The 26344-nt window shown below is 45.0% G+C and overlaps 1 protein-coding gene across 6 annotated transcripts in view; it reads right to left on the bottom strand.

Annotated features, from left to right (window-relative positions):
- The window catches only part of FMNL3 (formin like 3), a 51710-nt gene extending 25926 nt beyond the window's left edge, over positions 1-25784 (bottom strand). For 3 of the 6 annotated variants that reach the window (XM_010964256.2, XM_045523659.2, XM_045523657.2), the window contains exon 1: positions 25348-25781. In XM_010964256.2, the coding sequence (XP_010962558.1) occupies positions 25348-25473 (126 nt within the window). In that variant the 5' untranslated portion in view covers positions 25474-25781. Of the gene's footprint in view, positions 1-25347 lie in introns of all 6 variants that reach the window. The other 3 variants (XM_045523655.2, XM_045523660.2, XM_045523656.2) reach the window with 2 other exon arrangements.
- Between the last annotated feature and the right edge of the window lie 560 nt (positions 25785-26344).

Genomic DNA, 26344 nt, shown 5'->3' with positions numbered 1-26344 from the left:
GGCAACACCGGGCACAAAGGCCCATGCCCAGCCGCCAAAAGGACAATGTGAGGAGTGGCCCAGTCCACCCTCCACGTGTCTCTACTGGTGGGCAGGAGGCACAGCTGTGGCCAGCTGGGCACTGCTCCCAAAGGGCAAAAGCCCAAGGAGGTGGGAGGTACCAGCTCCTGCTGCCTCGGCCCCCTTGGCGGCCGCAGCCAGCCCTGCCAGCCCTGCCGCAGTAGCAGCTCCCAGACAATGAGAGTTATTTTCAGCCAGCGCTTTAACACAAGCCAGCTGGCCAGTGTGCAGGGCGGGAGTCCTCCTCCACCCAGCCCGCCCAGACGGCCGGCCCAGCCTGTTCCTTACGCTGCTGCTGCCCCTGCGTCACTGTTTGTTTATCTCGTCGTTTCAGCACAGCTCCTCCTAACTCCCCACCAAAAGTACAATCCCAGCAAGAGGAAACCAAAAAATCAGAGTTTGATCAAAGGTCCAAGTGCCAAAATTAAGAAGGTCCAGACATGGGAAGCACGGCAGCCCCTGCAAACACCCACACTTCTTCCCGCCCTGCGACTGGCGGGAGTGGCGCAGGAGAGGAAGCGGAACAGATCCGTGGCCAGGTCTCACTGCAGCCCCCACGGACCGAGGCCGAGGTTGGCTTTGCTGCCAACCCAGGAGATGAAGCCCAAGACAGCTTTCCTTGCCTGCTGCCCTCCCATCCTTCTTTTCAGAGGGCAGGTTTGGAGACGATAACTTGAGACAGAGCCTGGGTGAGCCTGAGTCAACTGGGAAAGGCTCTGGGAGAAAAGCTGCATCCTGCAGCAGAAAGGAAATCACATGAACAGTTCATGACACTTGGCTGCAGGGAGAGGTAGCCCTGCCCATGATGGAGAGGGGTGAACACTTCAAGAATAGGAAGGGGTGGACAGCAGTTGTCACCTCCCTGGACTCAAGGCCTCCTGCCCTGGTGCCGCCAAACCCCACAGCCTTCACAGTGCAGCCCCCTCCCTCCTCATCTCCCTCCATTTGCAACCCCACACACAGGGGCTCATGGGTGTGACACACTCCAGCTATACACACTGTGTCCTTGTGGCTTGAGCTGCCCTACTAGACTTCTGTCATGGGGTCATGGGGTACCTCGTGACCAAAGACATCAGAAAAGTGGGTGCTCCTTGCTTTAAGTGTCGGCAATGGCTTAGGTCTGGCTTTCTGGTTTTGTTTACTTGAAGCTAATCACTTTGGGGACAAGCTGCCAGAGAAAAGCCAGCTTTCAGAGCCCTGTCTGGAGAACGTGCTTCTGTGGTCACTGATGACTCTATAACCAGAAATGACTTGCTGAGCAGTTATGGGCCAAGTCCTTGAGCAGTCTGGAGGAAAAAGAGATGGATTTGCCAGATGTCTCAGGCTGAGCTCTGCAACTCACACCAGGGAAGTCGGGTAAAGGAGAGGTCCTAGAAGTCCAGCATCAATTAGAGATGTGGCTTTATCCAAATACAACTAAACCCCCATGGCCTCTTCTTCACCTTGGAGGACTCCTGCCTTAGAACCTGAGCAGGCACAGTAAGTTGGCCCTGCCCCCAGGGCCAGCAAAGCCCCCCAGCCCTACCCTCTGCCACACTGTTGGCCTCACACCTGACAACAGGTAACCACAACAAGTAACCTGGCCCCTAGACCCTAGCTGAGGACACCCCTTCTGGCCTACCCAGTCAAGAAGCACAAACTTTCAGACAGAAGAACTCTTGTTAGCTACAAGCCCCCAGCTAAAAAGCCACTGCCACAGCAACTTGATCTGTCTGCTGGCTCCTCAGCCCCTCCTCGCGGTTAGCCAGACCCACACACTCCCCAGTTACGCAGAATGGAAACTATTCCGCTGGGGGCGGCTGGCTTTCCAAAGCTAAGGAGTCTCACATTGTCCCTGTGTCCAACCACGGTCATCCCTTCTCTTCACCATATTCTGCCCTCGCCTGGGGAGCCCTAATACGCAGTGCTACTTCTCAGAGGACACGTTTCTGGGGTTACATTCCACAAAGAGTATTTTCCTCTCTCTCCTCAGATCACAGCCCATTACTCACTAAGACCCAGGGCGTGTCCGCCCAGGATCTCTCATCCATACCTTCCTTTCCCTTCCATCCCACTGTCACCATCAGATGGGCCCTTGTTTTTCATTCCTAACCCTCTGAGATAACTTTCTAGCTGGCATCCCTACTTCCAGCCCTCTCCTCCTTCCAACCTGCATGTGGATGAAATTTCTAAACTTTCTAGCACATAAGGTAAATCATGTTTCTTTTTAGTTCAGAAGTCTTCTCTGACTCATCATTTACACAAGAAAACCTTAACTCCTTTGCCTGCTGTTCTTAGCATCTTAAAATAAGAAAGAGCTTCGGGGTAAGATTCTCCCCAGGATAGCCCCAGCATCTCTGACCAGCTCATCCTCTCCTGGACTCTCTCTCCTGGAACAGCCACTCTTGACACAGGATTTGCTTGTAACTTGTAACTCACGTTTCCGCAATCTTCTGAATCCCTATCTATTACTACCTGACTCAAAACCCAACTCTGTGACTATTCAACCTAAAATAATCAACCACTCTTCTGAGCTCCAAAGCATAATCATATGTGAAGAATGATATGGCAGACTTGCTTGTTATCCCCCAACCTCTTCTCATCCTCCTTGATAAGGAACCCCCAATGTTCAGCTAAGCACTTGGAAACCCAGAATTAATATATTTCTCATCTTTCCTAGCATTCAGATGTGGCTATGTGACCATGTGGAATGCAAGTGGTAGTGTGTACAACTTCTCAGAAGTATCATTAAAGAGAGGGAGTACACCCTTTCTGCTTCCAGCTGATTGGAATGCAGAGGTAATGGCTGGAACTTCAGTAGCTATTCTGAACCGTGAGGTGACCTTGGAAATGAAGTCCAGATGGCTGAAGCAAAGAGAAAGAAAATATCTGGTAGTGATACCATGGACCTTAACACAAATTGAATGACGTCATATAGTGTCTTTTCATGTGTGTTTTTCCTCTATTTACAACTAGAATATGAACTCCTGGAGGGTAGGGGCATGCCTTATCGTTCTTTGAATCATGTGCAGGGGCTTAAAAAATAGCTGATTGATCCTACTACTACCTCTCCTATCACCAGGTCCCTTGTTCAGCCCCTGGTTATTTCTGGAGGGGATTATCCAACTTCTCACAATCGCCCTTGCTATTTCTGGTCTCTCCTATAATCTTCTTTATGTGCTACAGCCCAAATCACTTTCTTTATATGCCGTTTCTCCCTCAGCAAACTCCTACTTCTCATTCTGAGTTTCAACTCTGTCCTTCAGTTCATGCCATAAATCTAAGCCACTCCCCTGACGCATCTTGTAACCAGACTCATCTTCTTGCAGCCTGCTAGACCATGAGCTCCTGATCACAGGGATCATCACTGCCAGCTTGTTGATCACTGCAGCAGGTGCTCAATAAAGACTGGGAAAATTGAACTTCCCCGTACATATACTTCTCTTCTCGCTGTCCCTAAGTTTTCTACTCCATTAGACCTCAGAGAGATCATCCCCTTCCCAACTGCCAGCCATGCCCTGCCTCCGAGTCACAACAGGTGGAATCCCACCTTCCCTAGCATATCTTTCATGAGTGAGAGTGGTAAGGTCTACACTCACCCCCTCAAAAAACAGTGTCTCCACACGTATACTAATGCCTTTAAAATGTGTTCATGGAGCTGTGATTTATAGCTAATGTCTCTTCACCTTTTCTTAGGCATTCAATAAATATCCTATCACAAATGCTCACGGTGCAGCTAAAGCAAAGGATGAGGAACCACATTGCTCAGGTGTGAATCCTGGTTCTACCACTTACTAGTGTGGCCTTGGGAGAGTTATTTAATCTCCACAAGGCTCAGTTTCCTCATCTGTAAAATGGAGGTAGAAACAGTACCTACTTCATAGGGTTGCTATGATTATTAAATAAGTTTATAAATGTAAAGTATTTAAATCAGAACTAGGTAGTAAATGTTATACATCACGCTAGCTATGTTTTTTGTTGCTGTTTGGATTTCTTGCTTAACACTTAGCTGGAAAACAACTATATGCCAAGCACTAAGATACGAGCTGGGGATATAAAAATTAATAGGGCAGGATCCCTACGTTCAGGAAGTTCATATCCAGAGGGCAAGGTAGATAAGCAAACCAGAGGTGAGTGCATACAGCACAGCTATGAAACAGGTGCACATGGCACTGTGGGACCCCAGGGAGACAGCCTCTGATTGAACAGAGGAGCCAAGTAAGGCTTCTGGGAAGAAATGCTACAGGACTTAGTCTTAAAACAGCAAGCAGGAGGGAGTTAGGCAAAGACAATGAAGGAGGGGAAGATGGTGATTTTCTAGGCAAGGACACAGCATATAGAAGCACAAAACACCATAAAAATCCCAGGAGTCTCTAAGTGATTTGCAACAGTGGAGGAAACCACAGCAAGCAGGGAACAGCCAGACGACACAAGGTCTTGGGAACTAACATAAGTAGGTGGGCATGAGCAGGATAATAATGATACTATTATTAAAATTTAAAAAATGATAATGACAAAAGCTAACATTTATTGACAAAACTGTGATAAGAACTCTATATGAATTGTCTCATTTAATTCTCACAACAACTCTGTGACGTTGGGACTAGTATTTCCATTTTACACGTAAGGAAGCAAAGGCTCGGGAAGGCTGTGGAAGCTGCCCAAGGTCACATGGCTAGTATGTGATGGAGCTGGGATTTGAACCCAAGTCTGACCCTTAAGCCTGAGTCTGTAATCCCACACAATGCCTCCTCTAAGACAACCAATTGTTTTAGCCCTTCTCTGCCCCTTTTCAAATTGTACGCATCCTTCAGGAGCAGTATAATCAACCTTCCTCACGAAACCTCCCCCAAACAACCCAGACTTCTGCACAGTCCTTTCTCTCAACTTGAGCAGGGTTTACTGCCCTCATATTCAATCATTCTTCAACACTAGTATCTTCTAGGTATCAAGCACCATGCCAATTAGGAGACCCGTTTTGCCTTGTGATGACTCATATATTTACCAAAAGAGGGAAAATTATGGCTTATAAACATCTGTTCTGGGCCAGGCACTGTGCTAGACCTTTAATGACAAGATTTAATTTAATGAAAAAATTATTTCATTCTCATATAATTATTCATCTTTCACATTCTGTATTAATTCCTGAACTAGATTGTAAGCTCTGTGAGGGCATGTACTTTCCTTAAACAGACCTGTTCCTAACTAAGGATGTCTAACACACAGAAGAAGCTTAGCAGATGCTGTGGGCTGCCCACGTGGACACAGAGGCCGGCTGGGGGCAGTACTCCACCTCGTCCAGTGTACCAGCGAGGAGCCCAGCTTGGGCTTGCCTGGAGTCTCATCAGAAATCCAGGAGTTTGTTATCAAATCATAAAATTTAATGAATCCCTTCCTACATCCAGATGACATGTGGGAGGGGCATGACTCCTGCTTTAAGGAAGGATAAACTGAGGCCCAGCACGGGCCCACAGCTGTCACAAGTCACGTCAGCTGGGGAGAGGCACTGCAAGTCCTCTGTCTCTCCTTGCTTTTCCAGTTGTTCTCAAGTAGGGGCTGGCTTAGTGCCTCAGTGCTCCTGCCCTCTTTGGGGAGGAATCATAGTGACATTTTTGAGAGTTCCAGCTTTTTTACATCTCATCTGATTCTCCAGCTAGGGAAAAACACCTCTTTGGAGGTAGCCTTCTGAGAGTTCATGCTGCATGACCCAAAGAGACCCTGATTCTTCTCTGCTTCTCTCAATTTCTGGCATCACAGGTGCCATATTCACTCAGGGTCACGGATGGTGAGGAAAACATTACTGAGCATCTGATATGCCAGGCACTTTCCTCACAAAATCTCACTTACTGCTCTCGATAACCAGTGGAGGTAAATATTATTATGCCTGTTCAACTGGTGAGAAAATTAAGTATCTGAGACCAACTCGCTGGAGGTCACACAGAAAGTGGCAGAATCCAGATTCAAACCCAGATATGTGACCTTTAACAGAACTTTTGCCAGGACATGGCTTTTTCAACTGTATCCTGCTATCTCCTTGCCAAGAAAACAAATCTCCATTTCTAATTTGGGTCCACCTGGATTTGTCTGGCTTTGGTTAATCATTAAATGGTATTTCCCTAACCAACAAGACTGGGTGAAACCAGCTGAATGAGGTATGTGTGCTGGACACCTGAAGTTCAAGGCTTCTGTCTGAGTAAGAGGGAGACCATGCAGGAAAAGGGACAAGGGAACTGCCCTCTTGGACACCACATGGTGACAATTCTCTCATACCTGAATGGCATTTTAAACATTCCAAGTACTACAGATAACTGTATGGGCTTTGGAATCAGAGAGGACCTAGATTTGAATCTTGCTACTTTTCAAGAGACAAAGAGAAAGTTACTAGGCTCTGAACCTCAGTTTCTTTATCTGTAAAATGTGAATCATAATATTACCTCTTATAAGAATTAAGTAAAGGGATGAATTAATGAAAAGGATTTTGCACAGTGCCTGACCCAGAAGGGTAGATAGTAACTTGGATGAGTGACTCCAGGAGTTGCAGGTGACTCAAGATAGCTTCTAAGCACAAAGCTAAAACACAATTTCACAGTACTTCAAAATACATAAGAGCAGGAGGAAGGTATAGCTCAAGTGGTAGAGTGCATGCTTAGCATGAATGAGGTCCTGGGTTCAATCCCCAGTACTTCCATTAAAAAATAATTAAATAAATAAACCTAATTACCTACTCCCCCCCCCAAAACAAACAACAACAACAACAACAAATTTTTAAAGTACATTAAAAAAAAAGAATATAAAACACATAAGAGAGAGTGCGTAAATGTAGCTGAACAGTGCAGATTAAATACATTTATTTATATGCTTATTAATTCTCTAGGTTAGAGGAGTAGTACACATGCCCCTTAGAAAGAGAAGACTGAAACACAAACAGCCGCCAGGGGATTCACAGGAAAGCTGGGACCAGAATTTGGGGAGACAGAATTGAGTCACTGACTAAGGTGCTCTACTGAGTGATCTAGGACACCTCCTCTAAGCTTTCAGATGAGATTTTTGTAAGCTGTCTTTAGCTTTCCGCTTATCTCAAATCTCTCATTTCCCCATTGTCTCCTAACTTCCTCAGGTTAAATCTGCGGTCTGCAAACCCGAGGTCTGATCTACCACAAATCTGTTTTCAGCCCCCTCAGCTAACTACTCTTCTCAACAACTCTGTTTCTCTCCTTGTGACATTGCATAAGTCCTAGGAGTTGTCCCTCCCAGTCACTGAAGGTCTGTGCTATCTGCAGGAACATAGAGAGAGGCATGAGAATGTTTTGGCCCCATATTTTATTTGACCAGTAGACACCAATGACTTTCAAATATGTATTCTACTCCAAACTAGAAATCTGGGTGTCATCCTGAATTCCTCCCTTTTCCCTTATCTTAACCTTTCCAAGTTCAAATCTAATCCAACAAGTCCCCCAAATTTAATCCTTTTGACTATTCATGAGTCTATCCCATCACCTCCACCATGCAAAACAGCCATTGTCATCACCACACTACCAAGATCTCTCACTCAGCTGCCCACCTCCAATTCTGATCCCCCCCACCCCGGCCACCACACTGACCTACCCAGACATCAAAATCTGATCATGCCACTTTCCTATGAAAAGCATGAAGTACAGTTCTTTCCACACAGCATTCAAAACCCTCCTTACCACACTAGCTTCCCCTCCCACCACTCTCTGCCTTACATCTTACACTCCAATAGCCCCAAGCAGCTGCAGGAGGATTCTCTGAACACATCGCGCTGTCTCACCTTGATGTCCCTGCTCTATCTAGAATGCTTTCTCTTCCACACTTCTCTCCAACTTCTAATTATCCCATTAACAAGTAGAGATTTCTTCTTACTGGCAGTATTCCCCAAGCCTCCTCTCCGTGCTCCCCAGATGCTCCTGCATATCTACACCACGGGCACTTCACAAGCTGAAGACTGCAATTAGAAGTTTAATGTGTCTGTCTCCCCCTCCAGACTGAATTCCTGGGGGCAGACACTGTCTCAGTCATCTTAATTTCTCTGGCACTTAATACAATCCTAAGTGCTCAAAAAGTGCTTGCTGAGTGAATGAACACCAGGCTGCACTTGGGAGTCTCCAAGGGCTGGTACTGCATCCCCTTCCCTGTCTCCAAGCAAGGAAGATGACACCTTCGCCATTCTCAGTTCGCAGCCTCAGAGGCCCTCCTGAGTTCTGAGTGAATCTTCACCTGCCTCGCCATAGAATAAGGCTGGAGCAACCTCTCTGTCCTTTTGCCTCCAAGACAATCAGAAGCAGCTGGGAGTGCTTTTATAATGTTATGACAACATTTGACATTTCCCTACGCACCTGTAGGCAACGAGTACTATTTGACTTCTTTATAACTCTTGGAGGGAACCAACTGAGAAACCAGATGCCACCAGACATTGTCTAGCTGGCTACCTTTCAACTCCCGGGGTTTTGCTCACAACTTTTAACAAGGATATTCTGGGGGAAATGACAGATAAATGCTTTGGGAGCTCATCAGGACCTGCTGCCCCATAAATGCATAAGAGACTCTTAATTCCTTACTCATCCACGATGCCAGCAGTAATTAGCCAAGCCCAAAGGGAGCAATTTATAGTTGCTATTGGACCATCAATCTGGAACTCATGCCAGATGCATCAAAAAATAATCTGCAGACGTGAGCACTTTAGAAGGGATTCTCAAAGTGCCCTGACTGCCAAGGGCCTGAGGATAATGAGTGTTTGTGTGATGCTGACTCTAGTGAGTGGCAAGTAAAAACAAAATAACCACAACCATAAACAAGAAAGCTGTCCAAAGTAAGGGGCCGAAGCATACTCTGGACACAGAAGGTTCAAACAAAGATCTCGTCCACCCATACTAAAACATTGTCTGGGCCTGACTCTGAGGCTGGTTTTGAGGGGAAGGGAGTCTGTGATCTCCTCAGTCTGCAAATGAGCCCACATAACAGTGCCACCACCACTCCAGAGTTCAAAACAGTCCCAGGAGCACAGGTCTGGACCTTAGTAGCTAGTCCAGCCTTGGTAAATGCCCCAGTCCAGAAGGGTCTTAAAGTCTGATTCTTTGAAGGCTGTGCTAGAGACGAAATGTGCTAAAGGGCAGGCCAAGGGCTGTGTTGGTTCCCGGAGGTCCTAAGGCCAGTGGCAAGGTCATGACAAGGCCAGCATCATCAAGCAGGAAAGCAAGGTGACTAACATGGTGTGCAATTCAGTGATTTTACAACTTCGAGGTACGTTGAATCGGTCAGTCTCTTATGCATCAACAAGAATCCGTATTTCTTGGATATCTTCATTGGACTCTTTAATAGCAGATCCCTGACTTTACGAGGTTAGTGGTCTTAAAATAATATTTCTACTTAAAATTTACTGAGCACCCACTATGCCAGACCCTGTCCTGGATTCTTCACATGTTATTTAATCCTCACAAAATCCCTAGAAGCCAAGTATTCTTATCCTGATTACACAGATAAAGAAACTGAGGCTCAAGGAAGTTACAGCACTGGCCCAAGGTCACAGAGCTAATAAATGACAGAGCCAGGATTTCAAATCCAATCCACTGAACCCCAGAGCCCTTGCAAAAGGCCTGGCTGAGCAGTGGTCATGGGCAGAAGGAACCCCTGCACTCCTTGCAACTTCCCAGGCCAGACTTCTTAGTCCTCCTCTAGCCAAGAACACACGGTGACTTCAGGAAATCTTGAGAGAATCAGGCTTGGGGAGCTCTGGAAAGACAAGTATCTGTTTGCAGTTAATCAGCACTCTGCCCAGCCCCGCAGACAGTTCTGACAAGTGGAGCCAGGAAGAGGCAACCACAGGCTCTAAGTGGCCCACCTGGGGCTAGGAGCCAGCCCAGCCCCCGAAGAGCATGGATCCCACTCTGCCCAGACTGGCTGTGCTGCTCTGGGAGCCCCTGTCCTGGAGGAACTCTCCAGAGCTGGGATCCAGAGTCCACAGAAAGTCCCTTCACTATTTTGCTTTTCTCTCATACCTCAACCCCCGAAACTGCCACCTCATTAAAACTTTGCCCCCATTACTCTCTAACTCTTGACCTTCTTTTTCTTCACTTATCCCTACTTAACATTCCATTACAAACTTGTATATGTGTTTTTTGTTGTCCCCAACAACTTCAACTCCATGCGACAAGTCTCCTTTGTCCTTCCTGTTCACAGTAGGATCTCTAAAGTCTAAAATACAGAGTAAATGCTCAATACATTTGTGTTCAATGAATAAATGAATGATCACACAAACATCTGAAAACTCTACTTCCCTCTCAGTGGGCTACATGAGAAGCAAGACTAAATAATGCTGACTTCCCAGGAAGCCCCATCAAACCTGTTTTTGGACCCTAACATTCCTTCTAAATATCCCCCTAAAACTCACCCCTAGGCCCACAAACCCCAACTCGCCCCAGAGCAGGTACTCAAGGGAGAAAATGGAGCAGTGACTAGGGAGGAGACACATTTCTCCTCCAGTTAAATACAGCCCAGGACCTCTGCAAATTAAAAGCTCTCTCTTTACTGAATCCACTCAGCTTTAGTTATAGGTCATACTTTTTATTTTTGTAACCAGCCAACCCACCAAATTATAGGCTCAGTCCACGAGCAGGCACGCCAAACACCAGGGCCAGCCTAGCAGAGGCGCTGCCCTTTCTGGCCTGAGGCGGGTACAGGAGGGAGGGCTGAGCACCAGTCAAACCTGAAAAGGCAGAGGGCACGATTGTTCTGCTGGCCAGAGTTGACTGAGGAGTTCTCACTCAGGCCAGCATGCTGCCCAGAGGGAGGCCAGATCCCAGGGCTCTCAACACAGCAGCCACAGTGAACTCTTTACACTATAAAGCAGATCAGGTCACTCCTCAAACTCCCTACCAAGGCTGACAAGGTTCCCATGACCTGAGCCCTGCTAACCTCTCTTCTGCCTTCCTAGACCTCTCTTTAGCGTCCTGGTCCACAAATCTGGCATTCCTTCAGTTCCTTGAATGTGCAAAGTTCCTTCCCACTACAAGGTTTACTCAGGTTGTTTGCTCTTCCTAGAAAATCCCTCATCTAGATCTTTACATATGGCTATGAGGATGGATGGGAGGGAATGGGGGAGCTGGGTCTGCAAGACTGCAGTAGAGAGACCACTAAGGAGTCTACTACAATGGACCAGGCAAGAGATGAGGACCAATTACAGCAGTGGTAGTACACAGGGAAAGAAGGTGAGAGGAGTAGTAGCCTAGAGCGAATCCCAGGTGTCTGGCCTGGATGACTAGCTGGAGGGTGTGCCATCCCCCAACCCCTCACCCTAGTTCAGAGTACAAGAAAACACTAGCAGGTAGAAAGTAGGTCAAAAACACTGGACACTCTGCAGTGAGCAGTATTTATTGAATACCTACCTTGAACAAAGCATTGCTAATAATACAAATTATCTAGTACAAGACAACATTCTACCTTAAAAGAAGGCAAGAAAGATTTGGCAAAGGCAACAATTAGCCCCAGACTTAATGACTTGAAATAGAAACATTTTTTAGACATCTGCAATTCAGGGGTAACATGTGGGATTATCTCTTATCCAGTTTTACTTAAATCAAATAATTCTGATTCCCCTAACCTGTAAGGACTGAGCATTTATTTCTTGTATATATTTTTCTAAGTGAAAGCAAGTTTATTTAGAGAGCTACACATTCCATAGGCAGAATACAGTCCATTTCAGAAGGTGAGAGTGGCCTAATTCTTGTACATTTCAATCATTCAACTTGACAAGCAAATTCATGATGGCCAGCTAATTTCTATTCCCCGCCGAAACACTAGGCAGGAAGGCGTCCAGAGCCTTTTCTGACAATCAGGGGCTCTTCAGACAAAACTCTGAACTGACAAACCATTCTGATCCAAGCTCACCTCTGTCTCTAACTAGGATCTTCTATCCCAGCAGGTGGAGCTCCTGGCTGCCCCTCATGTATCTGGCTCATTCTTCCTCTTTAATCCCCTCCCATACTGCTCTAGCCTACAGCCTCCTCTCTCCTGATCCACACTTGTCACCTTTAAGACCTGACTTAAAGTCCACATCCTCCTGAGAGTGCCTGATTAGCGATCCTATGCCACACTCATCCTTCCCTAACCCTCCAGTCCTGTGCTGGGAGCTGTGTGCCACCTCATCACCTCATGATCTCATTCGGTCTTCACAAAAACATGTGATTGGGCAAGACAAACAGTATCCCCATGTTATGGATGAAATAACTGAGGCACACAGAGAGCCTCTCAGATAACCTGAGGACACACACTTGTTTTAATTCTCTAGTTGTTCAAAGTACAGTTCTAAATATACACATATTTGTCCCTCCAACTTAGCATCGTCTTCTATTTCTCTGGTATTCTCCAAAGCACTTGAGAAAGTGCTGTATATACAGCAGGCACCTAAGACATACTCCTTAAATAAATCACGAAAGGAAAGAAAATGAAATGAAAGTAGAAAGTCTCTCATAGATTCCAAGGCTGCCCCTGGTCTTCACTTGGAGGGAGCCTTGGTTATGCCCTCTCCTAACAACCTGTTCTTTGCTTATATTTACTTGTTTAATATCTGTCATTCCCTCTAAACTTCATGAAGTCAGAGGTGGTATTTGTTTTTCACCACTGTATCCCCAGTGGTATCACTGGCACATAGTAAATTTTAAAAAAAGAAATATTTGTTGAATAATGGCTCATAGCGAAAGAGAATGTGACAATGAATGTATGTATGTTCATGTATAACTGAAAACTTGTGCTCTATACTGGAACTTGACACAACGTTATAAAATGACTATAACTCAATTTAAAAAGTGTTAAAAAAAAAAAAAAGAAATATTTGTTGAATAGTGAATGTCCCAATATGATAGCTGGGATTCAAACCCAGGAGTCAGGATAGCTGACTCCAAAGCCCAAATCTGCCCACTTCACCTCTCAGCAAAGGAAAATTGGTTCTACTTTCCCTATATTCTGCAGTAATCCATACAATCCTCACCAAAGCAGTACTGAAGTCAAGAGGGGCTGACCCTCAAAAGAGGAGACTATGGTTAAGGATGTGGGCTTTGGAGTTAAACTGCTTGGATTCATATTCTGACTTCACCACCTATTAACTGTGTGATCCTAGGCAAGCTGTTTAACCTTCCTAGATCTCCATTTCCTCAACTATAAAATGGAGATAATAATAACTATTTCATAGAGTTATGGTGATTAAATGAGATAATGTGTGTAAAGAGCTTTGCAAGGTGCCTGGCAGACAATTAGCATGCAATAAACGTTAGCTATGAAAATGATTAGCTATCCACATTTCTGGGAGACAAGAATCTAGAGAACAGGGCTTCCCTGGGAGTCACGACTGCTGAACTGACTTGACTTTGAGAAGCTTAGCTGCAGTGAAGCACAGAGCTCATGTTTATTCTCTTTGCTGACTTCACCTGCTCCAGCTTTGCTAAGGCTAGAGGTGCAGCTTTCACTGGCTTGGAAATCAAAGAGGCTAAAAATATACAATCTGGCTGTGTCTGGGGAACCAAGATTGTGCCTACTTTTAAGAGTTTAAAATACAGCCTCAGGGCAGAAGAGCATCTCTTAGGGTTCTTTCTACCATAAAAACTAATGCCAAGCTCGGCACAGGGCAGGGAATGACCCCACTGGTGACCTTTCTCCCTCTAGCTCTCTTCTTTTGGCTCAGTGCAGAGAGCAAGAAAGAGGAGCTTTCTTTTTTACAATAAAAGTTGAGCCCTCCTCCCCTATTTTTATTCCTCCTTTTCCTTTAAAGGAAGAACAAATACATGGGTACATATTGTTAAAAATTAATCAACTCAAAAGCTTACAGAATAAAAATGGAGTCACTGTTTGGCCCCCAACCATATCCATCCCCCTCATAGGTCACCACAGTGACCAACAGCTTGGTGTTGGTTGCTCCAAGACCTTTTTCTATACATTTACATACAAACATGTGGCTATATAAAGCATTTTATGGTCTCCCTTTAATTGCCTCTTTTTTTTTTTTTTTTTGCTTTCTTTCTTTTTTTTTTAATTGAGGTATAGTCAGTTTACAATGTTGTGTCAATTTCTGGTGTACAGCACAATGCTTCAGTCATATATGAATATACATTTATTAACTTTCATATTCCTTTTCACCATAAGCTACTGTAAGATATTGAATATATTTCCCTGTGCTATACAGTATAAACTTGTTTATCTATTTTATATATACCAGTCAGTATCTGCCAATCTCGAACTCCCAATTTGTCCCTTCTCACGCCCCCCCGCCCCTGGCAACCACAAGTCTGTATTCTATGCTGTGAGTCTGTTTCTGTTTTATATATAAGTTCATTTGCCATTTTTTTTAATATTCCACATATGAGTGATATCATATGGTATTTTTCTTTCTCTTTCTGGCTTACTTCACTTAGAATGACATTCTCCAGGGCCATCCATGTTGCTGCAAATGGCATTAATTTATCATTTTTTATGGCTGAGTAGTATTCCATTGTATAAATATACTACAGCTTCTTTATCCAGTCATCTGTCAATGGACATTTAGGTTTTTTCCATGTCTTGGCTATTGTAAACAGTGCTGCTATGAACACTGGGGAGCAGGTGTCTTTTTGAATTAGGGTTCCCTCTGGATATATGCCCAGGAGTGGGATTGCTGGGTCATATGGTAAGTCCATTTTCAGTTGTTTGAGGAATTAGATGATTATATTTATACACACACACATATCTTGGAGATTCCCATCAGCCACAACTATTTACTAAGTATCTACCCAGTGCTGGGTATTTGGCTAGACAGTGGTAAGCATACAGAAAGCCTCCACTCCCATGGAGCCAACAGTCTGGGGTGACATAATAAACAAGTAATTAAACAAATAATTTTAAAATGGAAAATAATACAAAAGAAGTTAATAGGATGAGAAGATAGAGAATAATAATGAAGAGAGGACTCTCTGAGAGGTGGTATTATTAAAACTGAGCCCTGAAGCATACATAAACTGGATTGAGCCATTTGAAGATCCAGGAACAAGGCAATTCAGGAGAGGAAACAGCTTGTGCAAAAGCCCTGTGAGAAGAAGGGAGACTGTCCTGAACTAAAGGAAGGCTAATGTGGAGGCTGGCAGTCAGGAGTGAGTAAGGTTTAAGAAGTCAGCAGGAGCCAAATAATGCACAGTCTTAAGGGCCAAGGTGAGGAGTTTGCTTTTTTTTTTTTTTTTAAAGACAACGAGAAGCCAAGAAAGGTGATGCTCTTTGACTTGTATTTTAAGTTTGGCTGCTTTGTGGAGAATGGATGGGAGGATGGAGAAAGGGGCAGTAGAGGAAGTTGGGAGGCCAGTTGATTGGATATGATACAAGCCAGAGTTGATACTGGCTTGGACTGAGGCAGTGGTAGTAGAGATAGGAGAATGGGTAGATAGATTTGAGACATATTTGGGGGGATGGAATTGGCAGGGTTTGCTAACAGACTGGGTATGGAGAAGGAAGAAGGAAAAATTAAGGATAACTCCCAATATTTGCCTTGAGTAACTAGATGAATGGAAAAGAAATAGAATTGGACAGGAAATGGACAATCAGGTTTTCCCCCGGTTTTTACTGCTAAACAATGCAGCCTTGAGGATCCTTTCCATGCACTTCCATGCACACGTATGAACAGTTTTGTAGGACAGTTTCCTTGGAAGTGAGATGCCCAGGTTAAGGGGTAGGCACATTTGAAATTGACAGACCCTATGAATGTCTTCTAAAATGTCTGTACCAAATTACACTACCATTAGTGGAGTATTAATGTACCATTAATGACAAACATGGACACTGTCGATCTTTAAAACTTTATCCAGACAATTGGTATAAAAGTATATCAGAGAACTGCTCATTTCCTTGATTTCAAATGAGGTTGAGAATTTTTTTCTTTAACTTTTAATACTATAATTAACATATAAATACATTCTCCTTGTAAAAAATGTCAACATTATAAAGCTGAATTCTCTATGACTTTTCTGTTCTTCCTATTACGTATTTCGGAGATAACTATTGTTACTAGTCTTATTTGTATCCTTCCAGACATTTTTCTACACATTTAAAAATATACATATAAAATCAAGGATTAAGCATCTTTTAGAAGCTGTATTTCTAGCAATCTTTTAGCATGAACAAAAAAATCTAACAAAAATTTTACTTAGTCTAAGTAAGTGACATTTAAGCTGAGACCTTCTCCAGGTTCTCTGAGCCCTGTTTTCATCACCTGTAAAACAGAAGTGAAATAACTGCCTTCCAGCACAGTTGTCAAATTAAATGAGAAAACACATGTAAAAGCACATGGCATACACTCAACAAAGGTGAATTCTCTTTTCTTAACCTATACAAGTTAAACCTAAGCATTTGGTGGAGACCAGAAAACTGAGCCATTCCTATAAAGATGAAATGGGAGACTCACCCAGAAAAAAAAACATTTTTAACCTTGTCCTGAAAAATCTTTTTTCATAATAAATAAGGCCCCCAAAAGATCTGAATTTTTCTTCAAAAATTTTAGTATGAAATATCCTAAGCAGTCAAAAATATATAGGGTTTTTTTGTTTTGTTTTTGTTTTGGGTAAGGTAGAAAGCAAAAGGATGTAAGGGTAGAAGTAACTGCTAGAGACTGTATGTTTGAAGTCCCCTTTCAGGCACACACCAGGAAGTCAACTGTCTGGATTTTCCCAGAGACCTTAGGCCTATGGGAGGCAGTTGCGGCTTTGGGCGGGTGGTACCTGCAAGCATAGGATATGACCTAACCTCACTGCAAAGATGGCATTGCTTCCCCTGGCTTGTCAGAGTGCATCCTGTCATCTCTACCTGGATCTTCCTGGAAGTTCTGGCTCAAAGGGGCAGATCCTACCAAAAAGTATCCTTAGTCAAAGTTAAATTAAGACATCCAGGGGCCAGAATATCTCCCTCTGAATGGGAGTCAACCAAGTTTCAACAAGCTCCCTTTTTTGGAACTGCAGCAGAGGCAACATTTTATCTGAACTGGCAACCAGGGCTCCCTTCCCCTTATAAAAATATTGGGTACTGTTTGTATTAAGGAGCTACTGCAGTGGCTTCTCCTCACCCAGCTCTTCCTTCCTCTAGGCCCAAAGCCAGGGATTCCCTGGCAGATCTAAGAATGAGTTTTAAACCCCCAAAGTATTGTATGTGTGCAAAGAACTAGGGGTCACAGGTTTAATTAGATCCCAAAGGATCCAGAAGCATTATTGAAAGAGCTCTCAAATATATTCTCAAACTAAAAGAACTTTACCCCAGCTTGAGGAGCTAATGGGGTTAGTAAAAGTCAGCAGTGAAGCATGTATACCCCAAACTGCTTCTTGATAAGTCTTAGGATAGAACCTACAGTACAGAGGGAATAGGGAATCAGTTCTTAAACCTACAGAAAGATGTAATAAGAAGATGGAGGTCCACCTCTTGACTGAAGGTGTAATAGGAAACGGGAAAATAAGACAGCACCAAAAACTGTTGCCCTGCCTTTACTTTTACTCCTCTTGAAGTTTCATCCCCAATTGCGACTCAAGTCGATTGAGGTACAGATTGACAGAAGTTAATTCTCAGCAGACATGCTATCAGCAATGTGGGTAGGATCATTCTTTATTGTGTGGGACTGACCCAAACACCACAGGATGGTCAACACTCCTAGCCTTCGGGCACTAAGTGCCAGAAGCACCCCTAGTCACTAGGATAACCAAAGCATTCTCACTTTTCACCAAAAACTCCCTCCTGGGACGATACCGCCATCAGCTGAAAACCACTTTAACTTACAGGAATAGAGGTGGTATAGTGGGTAACGTACATGCCCACTATAATCTATAAATATTATTTGTAAAGCTTTTATAGATTATAAAGCATTTTTACTATGTTGTCTACTTTAAACAACTGCAAAACCCTGTAAAGTAGGTATTATCATCACCCATTTCATAAGGATGAAATTGGCTCAGAAATTGGCTTTGCCTAAGGTCATTCAGCTGGGGAAAAGAAGAGTTTATAAAGCTGGATCAGAACCCGAGTGTTCTGATTCCAAAACTAATGTTCTTTCTTTCAAAACATCCTTAGCCTGCAAGAGTCTCAAATCAGCTACTTCCATCCAGGACAGATGTTTTCTTAAGGTTTCATGGGAAATATTGGGTCGATCTAGGGACTGGCTCCCCAGCTCCTTGCAAGGAAGCTGGTAAAAACTGAGCAGAAACTAACTGCTGTAAGCTGTAGATAGTTCTTAAAACAGGATAACCATCTCCTAAAGTACCCAGACACCAGGCTCATGCCCAGCTCTTTAAGAGGGGCTGAGCAGTTGGAGGAAGCTATGATATTCTCCAGTCTACATCTGAGTAGAAATGAGCAAGCAGGGGAGGAAGAGAATATATCCCTTCCCTGTTAATGTTTTAGGGAGTCAGAGGCAGGGCCACCAGCCCACAGAGTCCTGGCAATAACCTGGGTGAGGATGAGAAGGTGGTAAAAGATGGGGAGGGGACAAGGGAAAGAGATGAGGACAAGAATTGAACCACCACGGGTACAACAGCCTAACTCCTTCTTCTGCTTGCAAAATTTGCCACGTAAATAATTCGGCCATCTTCTTGTGATTCTGAATACCCTTCAAGGACCTCAAAGTACTTTATAAATTGAGAAGAGGGTGCATATCAGTAAAGGTTCCCCCAGAACCCTATCCACCCAACACACAAACTTCCACCCCTCAACTTTGTGGTGAGGTGATGGAAGACAGAAAGGATCAGAGAATCTGGAAAGAGGATTCTGAAAGATGAAAAGAAGAAGCAGAGAGGAGAGTGGCAGGCAAAGACAACCAAAGCATCTCGAGGACAGAGGGGCAGCTTGCCACCTCTACATCTTTCTTGTGGGATGCATTCTTCCTTGTGTAAGGAAAACAGGATACAAAAATGTGGCTCTGCTGAGGGAGACAAAAGAGAGACTGGGAATGGGAACTCAGGAATTCTAGCTGCCTAGTTTATCTCTATTCTGGAACTCTCTTCTTCATGGATGACAATCCTAAAGCCCTTAAGTTCCCATATGGTGTTATTCAGAAAGGGGGCCCTAAAGTCCCCAGCAAGGAGCACGGGGCGGGGGCTGCGTGGAGACAGCACCCTCTCTTATCTTCAAAGGAAAAGGTCCTTCCTTTCCTCTGAAGTACATTTCCGAACTGGAATGAACCTCTGGCCTTTCCCTGGCACTGCATCAGCTCAGCTCAGACTTGGGAGAAACATTTCCCCAGAATGGAGGTGACCAGCCTGGCTGACCAGATAACACCCTGACTTCAGGCAGCCAGCGCTGCTGTGCCCTGGGCTGACTGTAGCCAGCTTTGGGGCAGATACTTTGGTCTTGACCACAGAACCAGGGCCCCGGCTCTGACCAGCCTTCCCAGGCAACCTCAGGGGCACGGGAGGATCTGTGGTCTCATTTCCTCTCTACCTTGGCTTCTTTTTTTCACTTCATTGAAGATTAGCTATTTCCACCACGATCAGTTCCTGTTCTCACCAGCTGTAGCGGTTGTTTCCCCACAGACAGAGCTATGAAGCACTGGTGTGGCTGCCACCTGGACTGTCCCAGCTGCAGAAACAGACCCAATAAGTCCTGAGCTAAAGGACTTTTTTCATCACAGATAAAACAGCAGGGAGGAGAAATTATGCGGCAGGAAGTAATTCTAAGAACTCCACAGTGGATACACTAGTATCCATTTTATTATTATTTTAATCTTACATAATAGTTATATGTGCTCTGAAAAATATTTTATAATGAAAAAGTGTGGAAAATGTATACCTTTATTACATAGAAATGTGAATATAAAATAATGAATGAATCATTACAATAATGAATGAATTACATAGAAATATGAATATATAATAAATCCCCAACAGAGAGCAAAGGAAACAGACAAAAGATGGCCAAAACACTTATGATGAAATGTTAAAAGAAATGCAAAGTAAAACAAAATACCATTTATCACTGATTAAATTGACAAAAATTCTTAAAGTTAAACCATTCAGTACTAGTTCGCTTACAGAGAAAGGGAGACACATTATCCATGGAAAAACCAACTGATACAACATTTTTAGAAGGCATACTTCTCAAAGGCCTTGAAAAACCACATTATTATACTACAATTTAAAAAAAGCATATACCTTTGGTCCAATAATTCTACTTCTAGCAATTTATCGCAAAGAAATAATCAGAGATACACACAAATATTTACGCACAGGATAGTCATCAGTGTTAATTACAGTAGCAACAAAGAGAAAAATATAAGATAAGGTGGTAATAAAATACTATATTTTGTAGTACTTTGCAGCCATGAAATCATGATGCTGAAAAATATTTAAACAAATGAGAAAATGTTTAAAATAGTGAAATTAAAAGTCAGTTTATAAAACAATATGCACAGTATGACTCTAATTGTTAAAACGTGAATAAGTACATTAAAATGTTAATAGTAGATGGAGAGATTACAGGTGATTTTAATTCTCTTTATACTTTTCTATATAGTTTATACTTTTTATATTCTTTACTTCTAAATTTGCTTAATAAACATGTCTTACTTCCATAATCTGGAGAAAAGCTATTCTTAATCCTCCTGCCTCGCTAAAAGGACACTCACATGCATTAATCTCTTTAAAAAACCGTTTGGAAATACATACTTAGGACCTTAAAACATTATATCCTACAATCTAGCAACTTCAGTTTGGGGTTTCTATCCTAAGGAAAACTAACTATTGAAAAGGTACACCAAGATGTTCATTATAGCATTGTTTGCCATGGCAAACAGAAGCAAACAGCCTAAATGTCCAACAATAGGAGGACAGTTAAGTAAACAATGGAACATTTACTTTACAGACCATTGTACAAGCATTTAAAAATGTTTACAAAGACTACCCTGGAAAAACTAATGAAATAACAAAAGCGGGGGAGAAGGAGCCAAATTGGATATATATATGTGTTTGTACACATACCTACACATACATGCTACTATTGCAACACTGTACAAAACCCTATGTAGACAAAAAAAATTTGAAAGGTTTTAAAACACATTGTCTCCATTTGCTAAAATAATGGAGAAAATATGGATTTTTTTCTTCAATCTAAATCTTTGATCGTTTCTAATTTTTAAATTGCCCACACTTTTTTTTTTTTTTTAAAGAGAATGAGTATTACTTTAAGAGAAAAAAGAAAAAAAGCAGAGTCTCCCAATGAGCAATGAAAACATTCCCAATGACAAGGAGTCCACCGCAGCAGTTTCATCTCCCTCCCACCTACTCCCCACACCTCCCCCAGTCTAAAGCAGGGTCACAGGGGAAGGTCAAGGAATGAGGCTCCTCTCTGTGGCCTAGGGTCTTCTCAGTGGGGTCTCTAAACAAGTGGGTTCCTCTGACCAGCTGCTGTCAAGGGCCCTTTCCCTCCCCCAAGTCTTATTCCAGCCTGAACTAATTCACCACAATCCCCAGAGCTGGGAAAAACATTTCCATCATGGCGATTTGGAACTTGATATTTAGTCCAAGTTTTTCCCAGCCCCTTTCTATGTCAAAGGAGGCCCCTCAAAGGCTCTTGACAACTAGCACCCAGGTCAGCTTAGCCCCCACATCAATGCTACACTTACAGCAAAACCGCAACTCATCAGTCATCACGAGGGAAATGTGAAAGGAGGAGCCACGGCAGGGACAGCCTATCACACAACCCCATCCTCATGCCCTGAGAGCCTCCTCTTGAGGGATATTCAGAGCTTTTTCTGGCATCAGACTTTAGACTTTGTTTCAAATTTGTAATAAGCCAGCAAACAGAAAAATCAGGGTGCAAACCCAGCAAAGGCAGGCAGCTATCCTCTTAAACCATTAAAGCCCTCTGCCTCCCCTCTCTATCTAAGGAAAGGCCAGTACTGGCCAGTATACTAGTTTCTGGGTAACTAAGGTTGGGTAGTAATCTAGTCTGGACCAAATTACAGAGGGCGGCTTTGCCAGACTAGAGATCAGCTCTCATACAAGAATTAATAAAGAGGAATTCCAATAACTGTCCATCCTAAACTTCTCAGTCCTCAAGAGAATGGAGGCTGCTGCCAAGACAGGGGGTAACAAAGGATCCAGAGGAAACAGTAGTTTCAAATCTTTTTAATATCAGGGCACAACTAGGAAATAACACTATTTGTACAGTAAACTGGGTAAATATTGGAAGCTGATCTGGCCAGAGGGGACTGATCCTGGACCTCAGCTGCCCCCAGGGCTGAGGGGGTCAGTATCCCAGCATACCAGTAGGGAAGCCCTGGATTAGGGCACTGGGTTGGGTTAGGACTCTTGGGATCAATGTCCTGCACAAATCACCTCATAGCTTCAGACCTCGAGTTCTCCAACCTCAGCTGACAGGCTGTGGATCAGATCATATGTCAGCACTAGAAAGCTAGGAGCCTGTGGTCTTGACTCAGCAATGATACAACTTCCCCAGCCAGGGTGCTTTTCAGGGGGGTTTTCCATAGATATATTGGGACTGGGGAAGCCCTCTATGTGACAGCAGCAGCATACCCTGAGACTGGCTATACAGAATGCAGTAATTGGTTTCATGAGATTTCTGAACTTAAAATGCCTTTTTGGGAACACAAGTGATCTTAGACCTGAGTCACTGCTAAAAGCTACAAATTTTTAAATGGCCATTTACTAAACATATAGTAGATGTCAGACTCTGCTCACTAAGTACCTGACTTCTAATTTCGTTAAATTCACACAATAACCTCATGTGGCAAATACTATTATTATCTCCATTTATAAGAGGAAACTAAGACTCAAAGAGGTTAAGTAACTTGCTTGAAGTCACTTTTCTAACTGGAGACTAAGAGGGGCCAGTACTTGAGCCCACTTTGACTTGAAAATCCATATGTTTAGCCAGGACACTAGCACATCATCTCAATAAAACCACCAAATAGCTTTTACATAAACCAGATCAATCATACTGAAGCTGACAATCTGGGAAAGAAAATGGTGAAAATGGAGAAACTTATCTGACTCTTTTACACAATCAAGAAACGAAACTAATCTATATTGAGTACCTACTGGATGCCAAGCACCTTATATACATGGCTCACCTGATTCTCAAAATCCTCCCAGGATGCGAATTATTAGCCCCAATGTACAGATGAGGAAATCTGGGCTTAGGGAGGTTAAGACAATTGCTAAGACAGAGCCCCTGCTTTTCCTACTACACTATGCTTCTCCTGACTGTCAGGAAATACACCTGAGCCTATTCCAGGGTCAAACATCCAACAGCCAGCACTGTTTCCAAAGGATGGTGGAAAAGGGCACGTTTCAGGAACAGAGGAAAGAGGGGTCTTTAAGAGCCCCCAGAGAAGAACTCAAATCCCCAAGAAAGCATGACTCCCCTGTGCTGGAAAACGGAGGTAAAATCCCCTTCTCTTCTAAGTTAGCTAACTAGCCCTGGCCTGCCCTGTTTCAAACCCAGCAGCAACAGCTCAGGCACACAGAAACAAGACCAAAAGCCACAAGGAAACAAATCAAAACTTTATATAGAAAGGAAGGTTTGCAAGTGGGTGGTCTGGGCCCTGGCTTGACCCGGGCTCTCTGGATAGTAATCAGGATACCATGTGCATTTTGTGAATATCAAGCCATTAATTTGCCAACTAAACAAACTTGTCAACCAAACTCCAATGAGGATAAGATCAACTCTGGTTGTGAGCTCTCACAACAAACAGCCGGGCCCCTACCTAAGGTAGCCCCCTACCCAGTCCACCTCTGATCATCCTTTTCTCTCCAATTTCTGTAGCTACCTCATGCCACTCGATGGGGATTTTCACACCCCCACTGGAGTGCAGATTCCCTCCCACTCTTTTCCCCAACAGTTGAGCTCTTGTTCTCAAGGGTACCGAGTCCCAGGCTCTCCTCCTCAGGCTCTGAGATGGCCACAGCACATTAGTAATCACTGAGTCACGCCATTGCCCTGAGGAGGCTGGGGGAAATGCAGAGAGCCACAGGATGTGTGGCCCAGATCCCTTTGGCCCGTCACAGAGCTAATGGGCAGAGAGGTGCCAGCTTCCCCTGGGAACCCCATGGACCCTCTCTGATCTGGCTGTGGTGCCAGTGGGCTGATGTCAGGCTCTGCACTATCAGAGAGGCCAGGATCTCTAGACAGCTTCACTGATGCCAACAGATCTAATCTTCCTATTCCAAAGCAGATGAAATCCAATAAGGCTGCTAAGTCCACAGCTTATCCCTCCTTACAGGCAAAGGCAAAGTCAGCCCTTCAGGCCATAGTAACAATAACTGCAGCATTAACACTGCCTCTTAGAGAGTTCTTTGAGGAACTGGGAACTATTTCCCCAAGTTTCTCTAAGATTTACCTCTGTTAGCAAACGTTCCATCACCTAGTTCACTTTCTTTCTCCAAAACTTCATTTTTAGCTCCAACAGATCCTCTCTGTCCACAGAGCCATTGACATTAAGGTCCAATTCCCACACCAAAGAAGAATCCCAAAGTCAGCTCTAAAAACTCATGCATACAGATCACTTAAGAACCTACAGAAAGACTAAAAAGAAGGACAGGCAAAAAGCACAACAGCCACTAGGGCTTAACATAAAAAGGAGGGGAGGAGGACGCGGGATGGTTTGTGTGTATTGTTTCAATTGGAAAAATACACTAGTGAAATGGCTTATCCACATGTTCAGCCCTTTTAGGCAAACCCACTGTAACTTTGCAGGATGCCTGCAGGCCGTTCTTAAAATAAGAAGAATGGCATCACTCTTTATTCCACCCCCTTCAAGAGCTGCCAGGCCCCCTTTATTCCCCCTCCGCTCCCCCAAACATCTGGTCCGGGCTGGGAGTAGGACCCACTCCCTGGAAAGCCTCCATGTTAACATGAGAGGAAGTCTCCCTAGCCAGAGTCATAGTCGGACCTACGCTCAAGGGTGGGCTGGCCCTGAGCTTCTGAATTCTCCCGCACCCGCCAGAGGCTTTGGCATGAGAATTCTAGGGACCCGGGGAGACTGTCAGGGAAGTGGCAAGAAGTGGGAAGGGAGGCAGAAGGGGGAGGGAAGAGTAAGAATTCTGGATCCTGGGGCGGTCCCAGGCTGAGGACCCCTCCTTCTAAAGTGTCCAGCAGATGAAGCGTCGTTCGGGAGGTCCCCGTCGGGGCTGCTCTGAGGTTCCTGGGAAGGCACTGGGGCCCGACGTCTGTCGGGGCCCTGACTGAAGTGTTGGGCCAGATTGGGGAACCCGGGTAAAATCCCACCCAGAGCGCCAGGACCTGGCGGGACGGTAGGAGGGGGAAGGGACCAGGCTCAGCTCTCACCAGCACCAAGGCGAACCTCTCTTCCAGCTCACAGGGCTCAGGCATCGGCATCTTGCCGGGCGGCGGCAGCAGCGAGACAGAGGGCGGCTCTCCCGGGCCCCCCTCGGCGCTCTCCAGGTTGCCCATCGCGGCGGGGGCCCCCTCAGGGGCCTCAGCCCCCCACCCCCACGCCCGAGGGTCTTGGGCTCGGCCGCTCAGACCCGGCTCCTCCCTCAGAGCGGGCTACCCCAGTCCCGACTCCTCTGCTGGGTAGGGGGTGCCGGGGGCTCCTCGGGGTCCGGCGGGAGGCGACGCAGCGGACAGCGGCACCAAAGCGACCGGCACCGCGGCCACGGCTCTGGCTCACACCCTCCTCCTCGCCGCTCTAGGCGCGCCGTCCCGACGCTGCCCCTCCCCGCCCCCCGCGCTCTTCCCCTTCCCCCCCACTTCGCTTCCTCCCACCCACTCCCGGCCGGGACTCCTGCTTCCCCCCCGAGCGCCGATTGCAGCAGCGCGCCGCGCGCCCCATTCATGCAAGCCCCGCCTCTCACCCACAGGCCTCCCGGGCGCCCCGCCCCGCCCCGCCCGCGCCTGTGCCCGATTGACGGCCGCAATTGCCAATCACAGCTCCTCCCGCCCCTGGCGGCCTCGCGCCTGACGCTTGGCGCGCCCTGGCGGCCTTGGTGCGTATCTAATCCTCGCAGTTGCTGAGGGCGTTGAGATGTCTGCTGGGAAACGCGGGAAACGGTCCTTTTCCACAACAGCTCAAAATGTGTACAATTAGGTAAGATAGAGGGTATAGTGAGAAAAGATAACTACCAAAGAAGTAGGAACAACTGGGCTGCCCAGGAGTGGGGGAGAGACCTCATCTGTTAAAAAGTCACCATAAGGAAGATCATATTTGAACCGGACATTCAGGGGTGGGGAATACTTTAACTGACAGAGACAGATGAAAAGGCGTTTAGGAGAGGACTTTACCAGCGTTCAGACTGATCTGATTGGATGTGGAAATGGAGGG

The sequence above is a fragment of the Camelus bactrianus genome, chromosome 12, assembly GCF_048773025.1.
Source record: "Camelus bactrianus isolate YW-2024 breed Bactrian camel chromosome 12, ASM4877302v1, whole genome shotgun sequence".
Taxonomy (NCBI): Eukaryota; Metazoa; Chordata; class Mammalia; order Artiodactyla; family Camelidae; genus Camelus; species Camelus bactrianus.
The sequence above is the reverse complement of the archived record's forward strand: the minus strand, read 5'-3'. Positions and strand labels throughout refer to the sequence as shown.